The sequence below is a fragment of the Orycteropus afer genome, unplaced genomic scaffold (genome assembly GCF_000298275.1).
Source record: "Orycteropus afer afer isolate SDZICR_OR568_19922 unplaced genomic scaffold, OryAfe1.0 scaffold00118, whole genome shotgun sequence".
NCBI classification, from domain to species: Eukaryota; Metazoa; Chordata; class Mammalia; order Tubulidentata; family Orycteropodidae; genus Orycteropus; species Orycteropus afer.
In genome coordinates, this window is record NW_006921705.1 from 1,808,774 (window position 1) to 1,832,817 (window position 24,044).

General features: G+C 36.7%; 1 protein-coding gene across 1 annotated transcript in view; it reads left to right on the forward strand.

The window, feature by feature from the left end:
• Positions 1-24,044, forward strand: part of PCDH15 (protocadherin related 15) — a 1,158,626-nt gene that overhangs the window by 973,876 nt on the left and 160,706 nt on the right. Inside the window, exon 27 of the mRNA XM_007944018.2 lies at positions 12,212-12,339. Coding sequence (XP_007942209.1) covers positions 12,212-12,339 — 128 coding nt within the window. The remainder of the gene's footprint in view (positions 1-12,211; positions 12,340-24,044) is intronic.

The window sequence follows — 24,044 nt, forward strand, 5'->3', positions numbered from 1 at the left end:
CATGTTCCTGTGCCTATGCATAACCTTCTTTCATGCTACCATGACTACTTTGTTCATGAACCTGTTGGGCACTACCAAAGTGGCTGGAGAAAGAGGACAACAATTGGTTTCCATAGAATGTGTCATCTTGTCCACTTGATTGTTAAAATCCTCCTCTGCCAAGGTCACCCTTTGGTGATCATTCACATGAGACACAAATATCTTCACTTTTTTGGCTCGTTCAGAGAGGTCTGTCCATATGCCTATTCCTCATATTTCCTTGTCATCAACTTGCTAATCATGTTCCTTCTAAGTTCCTCACTGTGCAGCTAAACCATTGTCCATAACCCATGAATAAGTAAACAATCACACATATATCCTTCCAAGCAAAATTAACAGTCTAAGGCACTGCTTGAAGTTCTACCCCCTGGGAGAATTTCCCTTCCCCACTGTACTTCATGAAAGTCCTAGAAAAAGGCTGCAGTGCTGTCACTGTCCAGTTCCAAGTGCTGCCTGCATATCACACAGCATAAGTTTTCTCTTTTTCAGTCAACTGATTCTAATGAACTCCTCATAAGGCCACAGATGAACAGTGGGAGAAGGAAGATAATGTGACAGAGTGGAGACTATGGGCATGTGGACCTATTCCTCAAGTAACTTCCTCATGCATTCAGGTCCTGCTAAAGCCTTATCTCTTATATACCAACTCCATTTAATGAATAACCTGACCTCCACACACCCATCAATAACCTGACCTCCACACACCCCTGCTCTGATTGGTGGGCCACAGTGATGTTTTAGGCCTCCTAGAATTAGTGTCGGGAGCTCTGGTAGCATAGTGGCTAAGACACTTGCCTGCTAACCAGACGGCTGGCGGTTCAAACCCACCAGCCACTCCTCGGAAGGAAGGTTGGGCAATCCTACTTCCGTAGTGATAACTGCCTCAGAAACGCAAGGAGGGGTCGCTATGAGTCGGGGCCGACTCGACGGCACATAACAACAACAACAACAGAATTAGTGTCAGTTTAGAGCCAGAGTCCAGTAATGTTAGAAAAGTCTGATTATTTCCTTTTCCCAAAATACAGCCACTTTGAGGAAGTCTGGGAGGAAGACAAACACTATAAATTTTTCAGAGTGTACTGAGTTCTTCCTCAAGGATATTTGGCCTCCCCTTTATTCAAGGGGTCATGGTTCTATGAACTGCCTCAAATCTAGGAACTGATTTGTGAGCCATGAGTCTATTCTGGATATTAAAGTTAGATTTTCTTTCACTTGACCTAGAACCCTTCCGTTTATACAGATCAAGTAAATGTTAAGTAGATTTCTCATCTATTTCACTCTTAGACATAGCAAACCTATGTAGCCAATGCTATAAGTTCATATGAGTCAGACTATTCTGATTACTGCTTTAACTTTGCTGCCATTATGGTAACTATGTCTCCCTTATCTATGGTGATTAAGTGCAACCACTGGGGCCCTACCACCTTGGGTCCAATCAACCCCATTATATTTAAAACCAAAAAAACAAACTCACTGCCATCGAGTCAGACCTGACTCACAGCGACCCCTCCATGGGTTTCTGAGGCAGTGTCACTACGGAAGCAGATTATCCAATCTTCCTTCTAAGGAGTGGCCCGTGAGTTTGAACCACCAGCTTTCTGGTTAGCAGTCAAATGCCTTAGGCACTAGGCCTTAGGTGTCTTAATTCAGTGGGCAGTTCCTACTGTCAGGTATGATTTACATAACAATCAACAGTCTTCAAGAATACTCAGGCTTCCATCACAAATTTGTTGCTCAGCATTTTGGTGAAAGGTGTGTCTCTTGGACAGTCCATGGGTGGGTTTGTGGGCCCAACCTGATAAATCTGTCCCAACATGTCAATTACCTTAAGCCCTTGGACACATTCTTCTACAGTATACCAAGCTGGCTGTGGCACTTTAGCTTGATTTAGTATAGGTCACTGCTTAACCTATGCTTTAGTGAACCAATCAAATAAACTATTAGATTCTTTTTAAGCTCTCGAGCTGAAACAAATGAAGAATCAATGAACTTGGACTGATCCAACCTTATGTTCTTTGCACCATCATTCCACATCCCAAATAGCCATGTTGTTGTTGTTTGCCTTCGAGTCGGCCCCGACTCATAGCGACCCCTCCTTGGGTTTCCGAGACAGTATCACCACGGAAGTAGGATCACCCAACCTTCCTTCCAAAGAGTGGCTGGTGGGTATCCACACTTATTCCCCACATTCTGTTTGAAAATATTTTAAAAAGAAAAAAAAAAGTCAAGCAGTTCTTTTGGAGTATAGCAGACCTCCTCATGGGTTACATTTTGTACTTCACCTTTTGGAGCTCACTGGGATTTATTTATAGGTGTATAAGCAAAAATGTGTGGAGGGGATAAGTCCTAGGGCCATTCAGCAATGTCTTGCAAGGTTTCCACCTGAGGTGTTGCCCTGGAAATCCCTCAGATGTTGTCCTAGTTGATATTTCAAACAAAGACTTTTTAGACACACCCGATTTAATCTCTTCAGGTGGAGGTAGAAAGGATAATGATTTTACTGAAGAGGGTAGTTTAGCACACAAAGCTAATGCTATCTCTTCAAATGGGAGTAGAAGGGTTGGTTCTGTTGCTCGGAGTTATTCAATGGAATTTAGTGGTTCAGTGTCCCCAATTTCCTGATTATCTGCTCATATGTCCCCATCCCAAGTTTCAGGACCCCATTTCTTTTCAATAAATTCCCTCACTTTAACTTCAGACACTAATTAAGGTTGAAAATTCAATTGGTGTTGTAATTCAGCCACTTTTACAATAAGACTCCAGGTTTGGTTTTCAGCAATATCAGCCTTATTACTATAAGAAATAAGGCTTTCTTTCAGAGCACAAGTGACAACTTCCAGGTGTTTTATGTGGCCCTTGAGTTGTGACTCTGAAACCCTGAGCTCATCCCTTTCTTTCACCACTTTTTCTAGAATAAGTAGGACCAACCAGCCAGCTTTTCTCAGTCTGACAAAATTGTAGAAAGGTATCGTATATGCAATCATCCAGAGCCTTTTCTGTCATAAATATTTGATACAATGGTAGTGATATTTTCTGTATTTCTATCACCATCTCATGTCATGGATTAGCAGTGCCCTCTTTACTAGGAGAGGTAGAGTCATTAATGCATTTAACTAGTCAGACTTGATAACTGATTCAGAAAACTCAACTTTTAAGTTTTATTCCTCCAGACCCCACTCTCAAAATGTCTTAGGTTGAATTCCCTAGAGGAGTGAAACTAGTAAAATGTAGACATAAATATATACAGATAGATAACACAATTGTGGAAGCTGGCAAGTTCCAAGTCCATGGGTCAGCTGTCAGAGTGGAGGCTTCTGACTCACACGGATACAGGGACTGATGAAACTAAAATCTGGTCAGGCAGCAGGTTGCTGGCTCGCATCCCAAGAATTGAAAGTCTGAGGATGACAAAATAGATGCTGTGTGAAGGGAGAGCAAGATATGCAAGAATATGCATGTATATTAGATGCAAGCCACTCCCCCCATGGGAACATCCCTTTCAGCTGACTGACTGTTCACATCAGATCACAAAATGGAGGATGATTTCATAATATTTAACAAACCACTAAGAGTCATGGCCTAGCCAAGTTGACTCAAAATCTTATGTTTCCACTATATGGAAACTATTTTCTTTTATAATGTGTTGCTGGGAGCTCTGGTAGCATAGTGCCTAAAGCACTTGACAGCTAACCAGAGGGTGGCGGTTCAAACCTATCAGCCACTCCTCAGAAGGTAGGGTGAGCAATCTACTTCCATAGTGATACTGCCTTGGAAACCCAAGGAGGGGTTGCTATGAGTTGGGTCCAACTCAACGGCACATAACAACAACAACACTGTGTAGCTGAGAATAAATTTAAAACAGTATGTCTATTCTTCCTCCTTCTGATAATAATAACAATGACAATAAAAAAAAAAACAACAGCAACAATGATAATAACAGAGCTCTTGCTCCTATCTTGAGAGTCAGAAAGTCTGATGCATTCTGAAATAGTAAAACCAAGAATTCCATGCTTTATGTGTATTTTCTCACTGAGCTTAGCAAATTATAGATGATTACTATTATTTTATAGATAAGAAACTTTAGTTCAGAAAAGATAAGAAACTTGCATAAGGTCACACAACATATAAGTGGTTTTATTGGTATTTGACCCAAGCTCTATTTCCAACACTTGTGCTTAAAATTTTTAGTGCAGCAATTATGTTGGTCTTTATAGGTCTGCAATAAGCTACTTGTGGAGAGAGTTAGATATTAGTAAACACAAGTTATTTAAAACAGTGTCTGTATATTCTGAATGGAAACAAAGTGTTCTAAAAGTCACAATAATTCACTTGCACAGGCCTCTAAATTTATCAGTTTGATCTCACAGTAATAGCAAAAAATGCTGGCAATACCAATGAAAATGAATAATATTGTATCCTTAGCTCCTATATTAATGGTTATTGTTTACAGAGAAACTTAAGTTCATTTAATTTCCCTCAGTGGGGCATATGTTAATATAGACATAAAGCCAAAGTTTAATTAATATTTAGAATATTACTCTTCTGATTATGTCCTCATTACTAATTTAGCAAAATTAGCAATATCATCATTTTCTTCATTAAAAGACTTAGCTAAGATCAAGTTTTATCTATTTTAGTAATCTGAATGTCAGTTTTTGGAGCCAGTAAGTTACATGCTGTTATTTCTTTAATTTAGTTCTTAACCTTTCAGCCAACATATACTTGGGATGTATGTTTTAGATGCAAGCAATTAAAATCATGCAAAAGCTAATTAAATCAATGTTAAAACTAATTAGAAAACTACTAGAAAGAGTCAAAAAAGATTAAATCTGTCTTCCTGCCTAGCTACTGAATGAAAAAAAAACATAGTGCAGATAAATATAACTATGTATGATCTTTGCAGAGCAAAAGTTGAGAAATAAGACACAGTGTCTCTTCTCATTCTAACATACTTAATGTATGTTTTTCAAAGATCTTGCATGTATATTCATGATAATTTCTTCTAATGAACCCAGTATAATATATTTTCCCATTCTCTTTCTTCCTTTCATATTTTAATTTATCTTTTTTAATGTCCCTTAGTTAGGTCAGATTAAGTAATTATCTCAAGTGATTTTTTTGTTCTTACACATTACTTTGTCTTTGGGAGTAGTCATTTATCTAGTGTATAGATTGAGACAGAGGAACACAAAGGAAAGTAATGGTAATATAAATACCTAAATACCTCATGAGGATTCCAAATAACCCATATAATTATGAACTGGCTCAGATTCAGCATCACAACAATGTTTACAGAAACAGATCAGTAGGGCTTTCTTCTGTGGTGTTCCTATGTGAATTCCAACCATCAAACTTTAGGTCAGTAGATGAATAGAGATCGTTTTCATGACCTAGAGACATTTATATCTCATACACAGTCCAAAATTTCACTCTCAATTAAATTCAATGCAAAATAAATTGTGGAAAGTATATTTATCAGGAGAAATATTTTCAATGTGCCATCTGTTACAAAAGAGGGATACCTAAAACTGCAGATTGATTTGTGTCCTCCCAAAATATGGGCTGAAGTCCTGACCTCTGTATGTGTAACATGACCCTATTTGGAAACAGATGTTCTACTTTTGTTATGTAATGAAGTCATGCCAATGTAGGATGTATACTAAACTCAGTCACTTCTAACTTATAAAAAGACCAGAACAAACACAGAGCCACACTGAATGGGAAGAAAAGATAGACAGTAGAGAGAAATCCATATATAAGCCCCATATCATAGAGGATTGCTGGCAGTTACTAGAAGGTGAAGGAGGTCTGGTGGCACAAATAGTTAAGCACTTGGCTGCTAACCAAAAAGTTTGGTAGTTCTAACACACCTCATGGCTCCATGGGAGAAAGACCTGGTGATCTCCCTTTGTAGATATCATTGTCAAGAATACCCTGTGGAACAGCCCTTCTCTGTCACATGGGGCTTCTATAAGTCAAAATAAACTCCAGAGGACCTAATACCTACAAGTGAAATAGACAAGGAAGGGCGTCTTCCTGTAACCATGAACTGAATTCAGACTTCTAAACTCTTGAGCTGTGATAAAACATGTGTTTTTTAAAGCCACCTATATATGACATTTTTTTGTTGCAGCAGCAGTAGGTCACCTAATATTTGCCTAAAATTATCAGGCAGAAGAAAAACAAGAAATATGTGGACTAATCCATTTTCTAAATCAAAAACCAAACTAACTGCCATCGAGTTGATTCTGACTCATGGCCACCACTCCTTGGGTTTCTGAGGAGGTATCTCTACAGAGGTAGATTACCCAATCTTCCTTCCAAGGAGTGGCTGGTGGGTTAGAGCTCCTAATCCATTTTACACAATGGGGGAAAAAAAAAAAAAGTTAATTTTATTCTAAAACTTAAATCACTGGCTTAAACAAGAGAAATACTTATTTCACCACTTTGTATTTAGTGACCTCTGGTGGGAGCTCTGGTGGCATAGTGGCTAAGGCATTTGACTGCTAATCAAAAGGTTGGAGAAGGTTCAAACCCACCAGCCACTCCATAGAAGGAAGATGGGGCAATCTACTTCCATAGAGATACCGCCTCAGAAACCCAAAGAAGGTTTGATATGAGTTGGATTCCACTCAACGGCAGTGATTTTTTTTTTTAACTGAAATTAACATTACATAATTTGATACATAGTAAACATAATAGATATTAAAAGTGATGATGCAGATGAAATATTATTTTTTAAATCACCACTATAATTGTTCCCTTCTGGTAAAAACCAACCAAGCAACCAAAAACCACTAAAAAGTCCTTCTGTTTTTTTAAATAAATGTATAAAGTCCATTTTTATTTTTTTTTAATGCAAGCAAGTTTTGCTTGAGTTATGTGTTTCTGTGTGCATCTTTGTTGTTGCCTACTCTGAAATCTTGTATTATATATTCATTAATTTCCATAGGATTAAGTATCATTAAATTAAAATATCACAAAAGTTCAATGACACCACAGTGATGTACAACTTTGCTTACAGTGACTTTGAAGAAGCCAGGAGGCAAAAGTTACCTAGCACTTGATTAATGAACCACTCTAGGTGCTTCTGAATTGATGCAATTTTTCTTGTTTGATATCACTGAATTGATTAATTTTATTTGAGTTTGGTAACAGAAAATTGATAAACAGTTCTGATTCTTCAAAAGGCACTGAAATGACAAACAATTCCAGTGTTAGATAATTCCTGATAGTGCAGAATAAATGACAATTTTCAAAGATAAGTGATCATGAATTCCACCAACCTGTAAAGTTAAGTCTTTTTCTTTTTTTTCTAAGGTTATAGCTCTGGCGGCATAGTGCCTAAGGCATTTGACTGCTAACTAGAAGGCTGGTGGTTCAAACCTCCCACCCACTCCTTGGAAGGAAGATTGGACAATCTATTTCCGTAGTGATACTGCCTTGGAAACCCAAGGAGGGATCACTATGAGTTGGATCTGACTCAAGGGCAATGAGTTTTTTGAGTTATAGTAAGAGGCAATTCAACTGCACAAAAAATGTTCCAGCTTATTTCAATTCAATTTAGTGAATAAAATTAGAACAAAATAGATTAATATTGTAAGTTAAATTTAACTTACCATTAAATTTAACTCTGGAGAAAGATGGCAAAAAAATAATGAGCAGATCAACTGAAAGACCAATTAGCTCATAGAAACATTTTAGTCCAGTGTACCATTCTTCTTCACTAAAATGCCATTTTAGAGGATGAATTAAATTGAGTTATTATATAATCATTTTAAAATATGGCACAAGTGCAATTTTGCTCAGAGGTCAAAATATAGCTACTGCTCTATTCTTCCCATGACTATTTATATAGGATTTATATAAAATACCTTATTGATGGAAAAAATAAAATAAAATCTGTGCAGTGTCTGTATGCATGACTTTTACAAGTCCTAGACTATCTTACTCTTCAATTCTTTTCTCTATAAAATAAAGTACTTAGTTCTGTTTGAGCTTAAAGACATGTTCCTGAGACACCAGTTTAGCCAATAAAAATGTCTGGTTTCACCCATTTAGTTCTAAAGAAGAAAAAAATAAATAAATAAACCAAGTCTTAAAGAAAGAGAAGAGAAGGGAAGTATCTCAAATAAAATCTAAATTTCTCACTGATAATACATATTATTTACTTACATGTTATTTTTACTGCTGAGTCTGTATCCTTATTGAAAAAATATGAAAAATAGCATAGCTTAACATGAAAGAAGAGTATTATTAGGTGCAGACAATATTTTAAAGATTGTTATGGCTCATAGCAACCCCTTCTTAGTTTTCTGAGGCAGTATCACTGTGGAAGTAGATTGTCTAACCTTCCTTCTGAGGAGTGGCTGATGGATTTGAACTGCCAGCCTTTAAAGATTACATTCATAAAACACTGATTAAAAAAAAAAAAATCATTAGGAGTCAATTTACCTTGTAGTTACCACCAGCTTAGAGCCCTCTTCACTGACATTTTCCCTACTCCAGACATTACTGTTTATTAGCTGATTCTAGATTTGGTCAGAAACAATGTTTAGGAATGGTGCTGTAATGCTGATCAAGACTCAGCAGATCTTCTGGACTAAGGCAAACTAGGGAGGCCTGGAGATCTACTTCTGAAAAGTAGATTTATAATCAGAAAATCAGCCACATTGGCCAGTTGCTAGTCTACTGGAGCAGAACAGAGAACAACAATTTCATACTATAGTCAGTAGAGTGATAGGCACACAGAATTCTCTCAAAAGGTACGTTGAATGATTGAATAAATGATTAAATGGATGAATGTAAAAATTCATTGTACTGAAGGACTGATGGTTTCATACTTGATTTAATGGGATAATGTTTATATTTTGTAAAATTATTGTATTATCAGAATGCAGTACACATTAGAAAAAAGATGACAGAGCAAGTAGACAATGTGTAATCACAGAGGCAAGATGGCAGGAGACGTGAATATATGGGCAGTTTTGGTGTTGAGAGAATATGACACTTTCCAGAAATATTTAGTAAACATTAACTTTCTATGAAGCAGATATATAGGATTTGGTGAACAACTAGATATAGATGTGGCATTGGAGCATAAGGGAGGAGGTCCTGGTGAAGTTGTCCTTTGCAAACTTTACTACATTTGGAAAACCTCACTCAATTAATTAAAAAAAAAAAAGATATAATTAATTAGTCTATTTTCTGAGATCTCATCATGCTTAAGGAAGTAGATTGCCCAACCTTCCTTCTGAGGAGTGGCTGGTGGGTTTGAACCACCAGCCTTTTTGTTAGCAGTCATATGCCTTAGGCACTACACCACCAGAGCTCCTTCATCATTCTTAGAGTTCTGGAAAAGAAGAACAGATTTAAACTTCATGTATTTCTGAAGGAAACACAAACGCAAAGACATTATTGGAGAGGTGAAACAATAATTTAAGATTCTCTTTTTAAAAATATTAAATGTAGGGCTAAAAAAATATATTAATTTAGCTCTGTTCATGCTGAGATTAAAATGGACCACTCCTCAGAGAAATAATGCCCTTCAATTTTGGATCAAATTTGATTGGTGGCTACTGGCTGAGGTGTAATTTAGAGTCTTAGCTCAGTAAGATAGAATAGCATAACCTTCCATTAGTCCTACTTCCCTGCTAGTGCCCTTCCCTCTTGACACAGTCCTTTATCCTCTTGATTCGAGCTCTTTCAATTTAAAGATGATTAAAGAAAAAAAAAAAAAAGAAGGAAACTAAAACTTTGATTGTGACCTTAACCTTCACCAAGGCAAGCAGCAAAAAATAGCCCATTTTATATGTTCTTACTAAGACAGAGCAGGTTATCATTTATTCAACACAGACCTACTCTGCACCCACAAACCCACAATGCACTAGACACTGTGCTACTAAGCTGGTCTTATTTAATTATGGTTTGAGAGGGAAGCATTTTACACGAGATAAAATAAGGTGTCCCTGAGCAATGGTTTGTAGATGAGTGGCAATATATTTTATCATAATTTGAAATGCAGCAAAAAAATTCACCTCAGTAATTGTGATGCACACACAGGCTATCACAAAATTACAGTAGCAATAAGACTGGTAGGATGAGGAATCCACCCAGTGGCATTAATCACTCCAGGGGTGTTATATCAATCTAGTCTGATTGAGTCATACACAGGAGACACACAATATTGGCAAAGCAAAAGCTGTACTGTTATTCATAAAAAGCAAACAATAAATATGACAGATTTATAGTGAGTTAGTCTCCCCACCTTTACATTTATCCCACTTTGTACTATAGGAGAGGGACCTGCTTACATCTCAAAGGGAACCGCTTACCCTTCCCCAAAACTGATGTCTATTCTTATGTCATTGCACAGGGAACTATGGCTCAGGAGTTAATAGGTGTGCCACACTTCAGGTATTGTTCTCTCATCACCAGTTTAGGTATTGGCGGATATGGCGTGGCCATGCTCTGCTCTTTCTCTCTGTCTTTCTATCTTTCTTTTCACGATTGCTTTGGCTGGTTCTGCCTCATTGCTGATTGATCTAGCTCTCAATCATCAACCTTAGGACAGTCCTTGGTCAGCCCCAGCTCTATGCCAGCATCATGACATCTTTCCAAGCACAACTACTCAACAGGGAACCTCTGAATGCAGTGCCCTAGTCTCATTGCTCTGCTCTACAAATAGAGCAAGCAACCCGCTGCATAGAGTACTGCCCAAGCTCTGAAGGCAATCCCTGCATCAGAAGAACCAGGAAATCATGCCACCACCGCTAACAGTCTGCTTTGGGGGCCCTATGGCTCCTGCCTCTCTTGTTGTGCTGCCACCAGTCTCCTCCGTGGCTTTGGCTCCACTGCCACTGCTCTAGCCACCACTATTTCCCCAGCTCTTTAGTGTTACAGCCTGTATAAAGCTCTTTACCTGATCTGGGAGGTTCTTATTGCAGGGCATGTGTCTCAAAGATGCACTCCCCTCCAGGATCTTGACTATAAGGACATCCTGATAGCTCTGCAGAAAACTTCTTGCCAATTTCAAGCAGGGCTTTCCCAGAAGGATTAGCCTGACTGATCATCTTGGGCAGATTGCAGCTTAGCCAATCACTCAGCAGATTGAAGTTCAGCCAATCCTCTTAGATGGATTGCAGTCAGACCAATCACTCAGCAGACTGGCCTGACCAATTCTTTTAGGTGGGTTGCAAATCCAGGGTCATAAGTGCCATATAAGTGCCATAATTTTACCCTAATTGTATAGTATAATGCTTATGTCATTTGAATTTACTTTTATGAAAATGAATACCACTTATTTCCCCGTTTTATCAGGTTTGTAAGCTATTTTATAACATCAAATTCTTTGTAAAAGATCAGTCTTGGAGTAGTGATAAGTGCTGCATTTATCATCAAAAGTGTGATGATTTAGCAAGGATCTAACAATCAATGATGGAATATATTCTTTATGGTACATTTAATGCAGTATAAATGACAAGATAAGTCTTATGACAATTATTTCTCCAGCTGTATCTTTTTTCAACTAATGTCAGATAGCTTCTAATTCATGGTAAGATATACTTTCCTTTTGTGGAAATAAGCAGTTCATCTAACCACTGCTTACTTTTAATCTTAAAAAATATTATAACACATTTTTAGCCTAAGAGATTATCATTGCTAGTTTTTAACTAAGATTTATATATATATGTGGTGTGTGTGTGTGTGTATTCCATTTATATATATATATAAAATATATAATATATATATTTTATATATATATATATATATATTTATGTATGTATGGATAGCTGTGACACAGTCGAGATATGTGTGATGTGTTTCTAAGCATAAGAGTTCGGTGATTCATTAAAATTGGGAGAACACAAAATTTCAGTGCACATTAAAGAAAGTAAAATGAATTTCAGGGCATTGTAATTGAAAGAAACAGCAACATAACATTATTATACTAGAAGTGTAATTATTGGCATCCTCTGTGGATTTGGAGTATCAGCTTACAATTTAAGAATTACTTTCTGATTTATATTATTTCCATTGTTTCATTTTCTAAAAAAGTACAAAAAATATTTACTGTAGTACATTTTTCTAATGAATTAAAACCTAATAACGTATTTGAGATTTGATTTTTTGCCCAATTTTGTAATAAAAATGTATTATTTCTATCCTCCAGGCAATACAGCCAAAGTGTACATTGAGATTCAGGATGAAAATGATCATCCCCCAGTGTTTTCAAAAAAATTCTACATTGGAGGTGTGTCTGAAGATGCAAGAATGTTTGCCTCTGTGCTCAGAGTGAAGGTATGAGAATATGAGTTAAGATACAGATCTAAAATGCAATCAAATAACTCAGATTTTTCAGATAAATTATACACATGTAGTTTGCTTTAAGTGTGTACTTATTCCTATTGTTTAAAATAAAATCCTGAAACTCGAAGATGTGTGACTTCAATTATCCAAACAATATAGATTAATTAAATGAAGTGATTAATAAGCACATTTTTATCTTTTATTTTTATCATAAAAATGAGAAAAATGATCTATGCTGTTTGTTCTATGTTGAATAAGATATTTAAAAACCTATGTTTTTGAAAGTAAAATTCTAGGCCTCTAATAACTTTTTATTATTATTATTTTATATTATTTTAGTATAAATTCAAAGATTCCCAAAATTTCATAAGGAGTAGTGGGGAGTTTAGAGGCTAGAGCAATCTGGAATCCCAATTACAGATTTTTTCTGAATGTATTTTAATAATCATTTTTTAAAAAATAACTATAAACATATGCACATAAAAACCAAATATCCCTGAATAAACCCGTATGTTGATTATCTCTAGTTTTGCACATGAGTTTATCTCCTGATAATTAGAATCTACTTCTGTAGAGATCTTGTTGTTTGCTGTTGAGTTGGCCCCGACTCATAGCGACCCCTCCTTGGGTTTCCGAGGCAGTATCACTACGAAAGTAGGATTGCCAAACCTTCCTTCCGAGAAGTGGCTCAGAAACCCAAGAAGGGCTCACTATGAGTCAAATCCACTCAACGGCAGTGAGTTTGGTGTATTATTAGGAACTTCATAATTAGCCCTCTTCTTACATGTAGTTCTATCACTTTAAAAACCAATAGTAGGAAAACAAAAAATCAAACAAGCAAACAAAGTGTATGGCTCTTGCAAAATAGCTCTTCCATAGTGCAAATTACTGATTTCTGATCTGAATCGCTAGCTATCACCAAAAATGGCTGAAAAATTTAAGTTAGTCTAACTCACATTATGATTTACAAATAATAACCCTTTGTAGCTTATTTTGTTTGTACTTTGCATTTTAGTCCCATTGACTGATTTAGTGCATTCATCTATTCAGCAAATATTTATTGAGTGTGTATGCTATACTAAGCACTGGTCCAGAAACTGAGTATAGTGTAATAAAGAGTGCAAACATACCAAATGGTTAAAGAAACAAATAGTATATTAGTAAAATCAGTAGCTATTTAACACAATGTCAGGTAAAGATGGAGTCATTGAGTGGTTCAAATGATGAATACCCTGAGCTACTAACCAAAAGATTAGAGATTCTAATTCACTCAGAAGAAACCAAGAAGGACCAAGAGATCCACTTCCAAAAACTCAGTCATTGTCACCTACGGACAACAGGTCTGCTCTGACCCACATGGGGTCTCCCTGAGTTGGAATCAACTCAACAGCAACGGGTTTCATGGGGTGATAAATTCTGAGAAAGGAGGGGAAAAAAATAGTTTGATAAGAGGAGAAGGAGTGTGGTGCTATCTTAAATAAGCAGGGCAAAAACTGCCCTCTGAGGGGATAAAATTTGAACAAGGACCAAAATAAAGAGAAAGTGAAAGACATGTAGAATCCTAGGGAGGAGTATTTAGGGCATTCCATTGTAAAGGTCAGAAACCTAGAGGTGCTTTGAGCCCTGTGTGACTGAAAAAGATTGGTAGGAAAGGAGGGGCTAGAATAAGGGATTCAGTCTAGGCATGTTGGAAAGAAAGCTTCTACATGCATGTGACCAGAGATGTGACGTAAGCTCCTATAAAAGGATTGTTCTAGCTGTCTATGTCATTTATCCCTGAGGAATAGAAGGGATTGGCAAAGATTCTTATTTTAGAAGCACTGATTCCAAGACAGAAAGCCACCTAACATCTACCCCTAGGCTCTGTGCTATGTAAAGCCTGGAAACCAGTGCTTGAGACAGCAGAAAGAAGTTATATATTGGCAGGAAGGAAGGATAAGGGTCAAAAAGAAAAGGTAATACTCAGAGAAAAGTTGAGCATTTAGGGGATGTTTCTGAAATTTAGGGAATCCTGGAGAAAGTTTGAGGTAGAGGAAACTGAGTTTTATTAGGATTTGTAAAGAGCTACATGGGAAGAATTTCTTGGCTGGAGAGAGATGTTGAGAAAATCCTTGGGCTTCTTGTGGTGAGGTAAATAGGGGTGGATTTGATACTGATGGCCTCACAGAAACAGATGATAACTGGTTCCAATGATAGTCTCTCCTGTATTAGATTCCTTAGATAGATTTCAGTGGTGAATAAGAGACCCTTGAAAGGTTTAGGGGAACCAGTAGGAGATAATTGATTCTCTAGGACTTTTGAGAACTCTGTGAGATCCTTCAGTCTGGAATTATCCAAGCTAGAGATTGCTTCCAGAAAACCAACTTAATGCAATATAATATACTAGGCACTATAGAGGAGAGAGAAAAAAATCTCAATCTTCCAGAAGCAAAGAGTTTAGCCTATATTATTAAGGCAGGTGTATGCTGTAAGAATCACTACAAGAAGGAAAAAGACAATTTACTTAAATCATAAAAGGCTTTGTAGGTGATGAAGAATTTAAGCATGGTGCTGACTTTCTCAAGGTGAAGTTTATGAAAGGAGGATAGTCAAAGCAGAGGAAACAAAGTGAGTTAAAACCCAGAAAAAAGAAGTCAGGGTATGTATGCGGGACAGTGATTGGAAGGCAGGGACCTTAGGATGTGATGGGAGTGATAAATCTTAAGTGGTGAACATTTCTGAATACTGCCTGGAAGCTTGAAATCTTATCCTTTCCAGAATTTAATCAGAGTTAAAGTGAGTAAAGCAGTTCTTCACAATTGATAAAACAGAGCAGCAAAAAGGTTATTGAAAAAAAAAAAAAAAAAACACTGAATCAGGGCCAGTCAAACTCTGGTGCTTGACTGGGGGTTGTTATCCGGAAAAATAAAATAGAAGGAGAAGCAGCACTCAATTGTGAAAGAGGCTATCATAACACTTACTACATTTGGTTAATGCTAGATTCCACCTACCATGCATGGACATTATATTTGTTTTAGTTTACCATGAAATGCAAAATGAACAATGCTAATTAACAAACCAAAAAAAAAAAAAAAACTATACATAGAAAATGTAAGAGGAAATCTTTCAAAGAATAGGATTGACTAAGAAAGAAAAGACTTTAATATATCAATGAATAAAAGTGTACCATACTAGGTTAAAAGACAGATTAATGGCATTATTACAAACAATATAAGAAAGAAGTGCAGTGAGGGCATCATAGAAATTAATAATGTAATATAAATGTTAGTAATATAAAGTTGTGTGTCTGCTGAAGTGACATATCTAGTATCCTTAGAAATTTGTTTAAAATTCATTGATTATATCAATTGATGCAGAAAAGGCATTTGATAAAATCCAACATCCATTCCTGTTTAAAACTCTCAGCAAAATAAGGATAGAAGGGAAATTCCTCAACATAATAAAGGGTATATATGCAAAGCCAATGGCCAACATCATAATTAATGGAGAAAGACTCAAGACATTCCCCTTATGAACGGGAACCAGACAGGGATGCCCTCTCTCACCACTTCTATTTAACATTGTATTGGAAGTCCTGGCCAGAGCAATAAGGCAAGAAAGAGAAATAAAAGGCATACGTGTTGGCAAAGAGGAATTAAAACTATCTCTTTTGCAGATGATATGATCCTATACATAGAAAACCTAAGGGACTCAATAAAAAGACTACTGGAACTAATGGAGAGGTTTAGCAAAGCGGCAGGATACAAGATCAACATACAAAAATCAGTTGGATTTCTCTACACTAGCAAGGACTCCTCTGATAAAGAAATAAGGAAAACCATACCATTCATTATAGCTATGAAAAAGATATAATATCTAGGAATAAACCTCACCAGAGACACAAAAGACCTATACAGAGAAAACTATAAAACGCTGCTACAAGAGACAACAAGGGTACTACATAAATGGAAGAACCTGCCTTGTTCATGGATAGGTAGACTAAACATTGTGAAAATGTCAATACTCCTTAAAGCAATCTATACAATGCAATCTATTAATGCAATCCCAATCCAGATTTCAACAATTTTTTTTTAAGGACATGGAAAAACTAATTACTAATTTCATATGGAAAGGAAAGAGACTTTGAATAAGCAGACCACTTCTCAAGAAGAAAAACAAAGTGGGAGGTCTCACACTCCCAGATCTTAAGAACTACTATATAGCCACAGTAGTCAAAACAGCATGGTATTGGTACAATGATAGACAGATAGACCAATGGAACAGAATCGAAATCTCAGACATAGACCCATCCATCTATGGACAACTGATCTTTGACAAAGGCCCAAAGCCCATTAAATGGGGAAGAAATAGCCTCTTTAACAAATGGTGCTGGCAAAACTGGATATCCACCTGTAGAAAAATGAAACAAGACCTATACCTCGCCCCATACACAAAAACAAACTCAAGCTGGATCAAAGACTTAAAAGTAAAACCTAAAACTATAAAATTCATCAAAGATAAAATAGGGGCAAATCTAGGAGCCATAATTTACAGCATAAATAAACTGTCAAGCATAACCTAGAATGTGCTGTAAGATAGAAGAGAAATTAGATGTCTGGGACCTTTTAAAAATTAAATTCTTGTGCACATCGAAAGATTTCATCAAAAGGGTAAAAAGAGAACCTACAGATGGGGAGAAAATATTTGCCTATGACATATCTGACAAAGGACTTATCTCCAAAATCTACAGAAAACTTCAACACCTCAACACCTAAAAGACAAATAACCCAATTCACAAATGAGCAAAAGACTTGAACAGACATTTCACCAAAGAAGATATATAAGCAGCCAACAAACACGTGAGAAATTGCTCACTATCATTAATCATTAGAGAGATGCAAATCAAACCAACAATGAGATATCATCTCATCCCAGCAATAATAGCAAAGTTCAACAGATCAGATAGTAACAAATGCTGGCGGGGTTGTGGAGAGATTGGAACTCTTGTGCACTGCTGGTAGGATTGTAAAATGGTACAACCAATGTGGCAAATGGTATGGTGTTTCTTTAAAAAACTGAAAATAGAAGTACCATTTGACCCAGAAATTCCATTACTAGGAATGTATCCTAAAAAGGTGAGAGATAGTGCACAAACAGATATGTACACCTATGTTCATTGCAGCACAATTCACCATAGCAAAGAGATGGAAACAACCTAAATGTCCTTCAGTGGATGAGTGGATAAACAAATTATGGTATATCCACACAATGGAATACTATGCCACATTAAAGAACAGTGAGGGATACGGGAATCACCTCACAACGTGGATGAACCTGGAGGACATTATGCTGAGTGAAATAAGTCAATCGCAGAAGGACAAGTACTGTATGAGCCCATTACTGTAAAAAGACAGAGAAGGGTTTGCTTGGGAAAGGGAACTCACCTAGTAGGTTACCAGGATGGGCAGGGAAAGGGAGAGATTAATTTAGGGCTAGCTGGGGCTTACGCACTGACATGGGTAAGGGAGGGATTTATGACCACCATGATAACATTGGGAAATGAGAGGACACTGAACTGTGCACATAAGAGATAGACAATAGATGCTAAAACCAACCAATGTGTCCACCATACCACATTGCATTAACACCAAACACTAGGCTATATAGATAAACACATAAATACCTGAGATGATCAGACAAGGGTCAGTGAATAGAGATATACTCTAGAACAAGAATAGATTCAGCTGAGGCTAATCTTGCACAGACACCAGTGATCCAAAATACCTGCCGTCCTAACAGAAACAATAGAAGACAGAGACAGAGTAATCCCTCACAGACATCCCGACATTATGGGAAATAAAATAAAATAAAATAAAGTTCATTGTTTTCACATTTATATACTGTGTTCCTACTATGTGCTAATAAGAAAGATTGTCTCTTACTGTCTGGTAGAAAGTTATTGTCTACTAAATTAGACAAAATTAGAGAGACAAACATACAAGTTATCATTAAATCTGGATGAACAAAATACCTAATGTGGTTTTACTGCTCAGATTTATACCACACCAAGTGGAAAAGAATATAATCATCTGGATAATTTTGGTGGAGTCCAACTTTAAATTTTATTTTTAACCTTGAGAGAATTTAAGGTGAAGCAGCTTTGGTTTATATTTTCTCAATTTTTTAAGTGTAACACACCATTAGTTGATCTTTCCCACTTTCTCACTTAATAAAAACTCAAAACCAAACTCACTGCAATTGAGTCATTCCAACTCATAGTAACCCCCTTTGGGTTTCAAGGCAGTAAATCTTTATGGAAGCAGATTGCCCAGTCTTTTGTCCGTGGAATGGCTGGTGGGTTTGAACTGCCAATCTTCTGATTAGCAGTCAAATTCTTAGGCACTACGCCACCAGAGCTCCTTTCTTACTTAATGGGATTCTAATTTTATTTTGACATCTACTATCTTTGGGGATCATGTGTTTAGGAGAGGCAAACTCTACTCCCAAGTGATCAATAACAAATACCTTGTGCCAATGATAACTGTTCTGTTATTCTTGTAATTGATTGGCTCAGACATGGATTTATGACTCATTTTTGACCAGTTACTGATAATTATATGTCTATTGAGGGATTTCTAGGACAAAAGCATTTTATACTGGCATGTAGAGATTTCCTTGGAAGGAAGGTTAGCCAATCTACTTCCGTAGTGATACCTCCTCGGAAACCCAAGAAGGGGTAGTAATGATTTGGATCTGACTCCATGGCAGTGAGTTTGTTTGGTTTGGTTTGGTTTGGTTTGGTTTGGTTTTGTAGAGATTTTGTTGCAAGGTCAATGATTTGAAAGCTCATGTCATGCTAAGGTAATTCCTCAATGTGTAAAAGGTACATGAAGCAAAATGATTAAGTTGAAAAGATTTATTAAATATATGGTTTAATGGTGTTATCAATAGACACAACAATTAACTGAAATATAGCAATGATCATGGAAATGATGCAGGACTGGCAACATTTTGCTGTGTTGTGCATAAAGTTACTCAGAGTTGGAGCTGATTCAACAGCAACTAACAATTGCAATGATAATTTTTGAGGTCACAAGTTGTTCTGCCAAATTGATTTCTACTATTGATTGAGAAGCAATACATCACTTTAATGGCAGGGATGAAGAAAATTAAATGGCAGTGGTTCTCTTCAGTCTTTAATCCAAGCAGTTAAAAAATTGGTTAAAAGTTTCATCCTTATCAATAGAATATGAAAACAGTTCTTTTCAAGGCTACTATTCTTGGGAGCTCTGGTAGCATAGTGGCTAAGGCACTTGACTGCTAACCAGAAGGCTGGTGGTTTAAACCCACCAGCCACTCCTTGGAAGGAAGATGGGACAATCTACTTCCATAGTGATACTGCCTCAGAAACCCAAGGTGGGGTCCCTATGAGTTGGGGCTGACTCAATGGCACATAGCAACATTTTTGAGTGTTACCCATTCCTCTTAAGTAGGTGTAAATGTAAAGCTTATGTTCAGTTTCATAAGTAAAGGTTTTCTTGAATGTGTAACTGTGTTTGATAGCATTTCATTCCCTAATGTAGAATCAGTGCTATCAGTACTAATTGCAGCAGTTTGGCAATGATGCTTAGTCTGTGGATACACTTCCCTTTTCAGTCAGCAATCATAACGTATACTATGAAAACGTCTATGTTGAAAAAGTTCCAAAGTAAGGTGCAGGCCATTATTGAGAATCACTTACTGAAATGTTCTATTCTAATAAAGAATGACTGATGAATTGGATGACATTAGAATGTTGTTGTTGTTACATGCCGCTGAGTTAGACCTGACTCATAGCGACCCCTCCTTGGGTTTCTGAGGCAGTACCACTATGGAAGTAGATTGTCTCATCTTCCTTCCAAGGAGTGGCTGGTGGGTTTGAACCCCCAGCCTTCTGGTTAGCAGTCAAGTGCCTTAGCCACTATGCTACCAGAACTCCTGACATTAGAATAAGAGACCTTTATGACAAAGTGGACCAATAAGCAATCTCATGATAAACAGAAAATATTAAAATTGTCAAGAATTTCATTTTACTTGTATCCAAAATAAATACACATTGAAGCAGCAGTCAGAAATCAAATGATGTATCACATTAGGAAATCTGCTGAAGAAAAAAAAAAAAAAAAGACCTCTTTAAATTATTAAAAAGTGAAGATGTCACTTTGAAGACTAAGGTGCTCCTGAAAGAAGCCATAGTAGTTTCATTCACCTAGCATGAATGTGAATGATGGACAATGAATAAGGAAGACTGAAGAATAAGTGCATTTGAATTATGGTGCTGGTGAAGAATATGGACTGCCAGAAGAATGAACAAATCTGTCTTGAAAGAAGAACAATCAGAATGTTCCTTGGAAGTGAGGATGATGAGACTTTGTCTCTCATCCTTTGGTCATGTTGTCAGTAGGGACTAGTCCCTGGAGAAGGTCATCATGGTTGGTAAAGTAAAGGATCAATGAAAAGTAGGCAGACCCTCTATGGTACAACAATGGACTCTTACATAGCAATGATTTTGAGGATGGCACAGAACTGAGCAGTGTTTTGTTCTGTTGTACATAGAGTCAGACCTGATTTGACAGCACTTAGAAAAACAACAACATGACAAAGAGGCTATAAATCACAAAAAGGCAAACAATAACCTAAGAGAAAATATTTGCAATGTATATTTAAAAAATAAAAACTTAAGGAAGCAGCCATTTAATAAAAAGAGGCAAGATTGAAAAGTCATAAATATATATATAAATTACTTAATTTTCTTTGTCAAGTAAAGAAAATTGAACTAGATTTTGATCATTAAAGTTATAACTTCTGGTTCCTTTAGGGGATATTAATAGATTAATATTTCCTATATAGCTGCCATACATTTGTCTTTATTATTTTTCTGAGCACTGTGGAAAACCCTGCACTTATCCTATAGAATTTAGAAAAAAGATAAAAAAAGAAGGATATAAAGAAATACAGAATAAAAAGAAAACTTATGAGGCATGTGCAAGCATTGGGGGGGAAATGAACATGAGTGAGTGTGACTAACTTTTTCAGTATCACTTAGCCAATAACCAGTAAAATCAGAATTCAAAATTAGGTCTACCCTCGTTGAAGGCGTCTTCTCATAACTCTCCACCATGGTGCTTCCTTGGGAAGTGAGAAGTGGAATCTTGGAAAAAGTTGGATGTTTGCAGAAAATACTAACTTTCTATGAAAAAGTAGTAGGTAATTGACCAATAAACTAGGAGCTTTTCAAATTGAGGTGGTCTGTGAACTGTGGTCTCTGTCATTAAGGTAGAATCCCCGGTGGTATAGCGGTTAAATGCTTGGCTGTCACCAAAAGACTTGGCAGTTTGAATCCACCAGCTTCTCTGAGGGAGAAAAATGTGGTAGTCTGCTTCTGTAAAGATTTACAAGCTTGCAAACCTTATGGGCAAGTTTTATTCTGTCCTACAGGGTTTCTATGAGTCAGAATCAACTCGATGGTTTGGCTTTTTTCGTCTATGAAGTTAACAATATCTGGTTTTAGAAACACCTTTCAAATTATTTAACTAATTTTCTAGTATACTGTGTATCTTTTCACCTGCATCAAGTAGCCTAATTTAGTGCAAAGATAGCTTACTCACTGCTGTCAAGTTGTTTCCAACTCATAGCTCCCCCTCCTTGGGTTTCCAAGGCCTTGTGTCTCTATAGAAGTAGATTATCCAATCTTCCTTCCGAAGAGTGGTTGGTAGGTTTGAACCACCAGCCTTCTGGTGAGCAGTCAAATTCCTTAGGCACTATGCCACCAGAGCTATATAGGGAAAGATTAAGCGTGACTAACATTAATGAAATATATTTGAATGAAGAAGACATTTTTCAGCAGCTAATGTAGTAAGAATACATTTTCCCCCTCTATAAGGTTCAGATATGAAAAATACTCACATGTGAGAAAAATTGGATTACAATGTTGACTTGATATATACTATAAGTCAAAATGAATTTTGAACTATTAAAAATGCCATCTTTTATAAATTTAGGGATTAAAAATAATATTTTGAAAAAAAATAAGATGTGGAGAATCCACCTTCATTACATTTCAAAATAAGCATGAAATAGTGATAAAGTATTTGAATATAGTGATGCTATTGACAGAAAAAAGCCACAGCCACAGTTAAAGAATGAAAATTGATTCTAAACAGCAAAAGATACAGAAATTTATGGAGATGGTTAACACATCAAGTGCAGTATAATTTGCTTCTAGAAGATAGACTTTTGGGGGTCTGAGATCCCTTGTCCCCAGCCCAATTCCTCCTCACCTGCATCTGATATAAAGCAACTACAACAGACTCTTCAGGATTCAGTGTGAGTTTTCTTTGTGCAGCAAGGCTTAAGCCTATTTCAAGTCCATAAAGGAGAGGCAGTGGTTGAAGCATTCAACTGGTAAACAAAAGGTCAGCAGTTCAAACCCACCAGCCATTCAGTGGGAGAAAGATGAGGCAATCTGTTTCCATAAAGATTTACAGCCTTGGAAACTTTGTGATGCAATTCTTCTCTGTCCTGTAGGGTTGCTATGAGTTGGAATTGACTTGATGGCAGTGAGTTTTGTTAGGTTTGTAAGTCCATATGGTAAATATGGCAAATCCTTTTCTTCTGTCCATTCTATGTCATTCTATGCTAGGCACTCTATGCTCTTCTCAGGAATTAGCTCATTCATTTCATTCAGAAACCCTATGAAGTAGCTTCTATTATTATTCTCAATCTACAGAGAACACTGAGTCCAAGAAAGAATAAGTAAACCTGGCCAAGTGGCACAACTAGTCAGCAGTGAAGCCAGGATCTACAGGTAGTTATTCTGTCTCCAAGACCATGCTGTACTACCTCTTAGGTGAAAGAGCAATGGAGTAGGAAACAGATAACCTGGATTCGGTTTCGGGGCTTCTCCTTACTGTCTGTGAGACATTAAACCAAAAAAACCAAACTCACTTCTGCTGAGTCAAATATGACTCATAGTGACCCCTTCTTGGGTTTCTGAGGCACTACCTCTACAGAAGTCGATCACCCAGTCTTCCTTCCGAGGAGTGGCTGAGGGTTTGAACCTCCAGCCTTCTGGTTAGCAGTCAAATGCCTTAGGCAATACACTTCATTACTCTGTGCCTTAGCTCTGGTTTAGATCTCTCTAGTTGTCAATGAGTTGATTCTGACTCATGGAAACCCAGTATGTGTGAAATTGCTAAACCACTGAGAATCATGGCCCAGCCAAGTTGATACTCAATGTGAACTATCACATGAGGTGAATGTTCATTGTCTCCTTGACTATTAAACTACAACTCAATTTCTAGTTAAGAAGTTGAGCTATATTTTTGTTCTATGATCACAGACTATGTTGTAATTAATCATGTTTCCTATTGGTTTTTCTGCTTGAAGCTAAAAGTCAAATATTTGATCCAACTTTAGAAAGTCTAGAAGATAAATGCACTTGTTTTCATTTATATATGTGCTGTTTTCCCTACTAAAAGTCAAACTTCCTCTAAGCAGGTATCATGACTTTTGCTTTCCTACAACTTAACACAGTACTTGTCACAATTTTTTTTTTTCCCAGTAAGGGGGCACAATTTAATGAATTTATATATTTGTATTTGATATTAAGACTTGTTGTTTAAAATTATATTTGCTTATTTGTTTTTACAGATAACCATGTCTTTAAACATGATTAA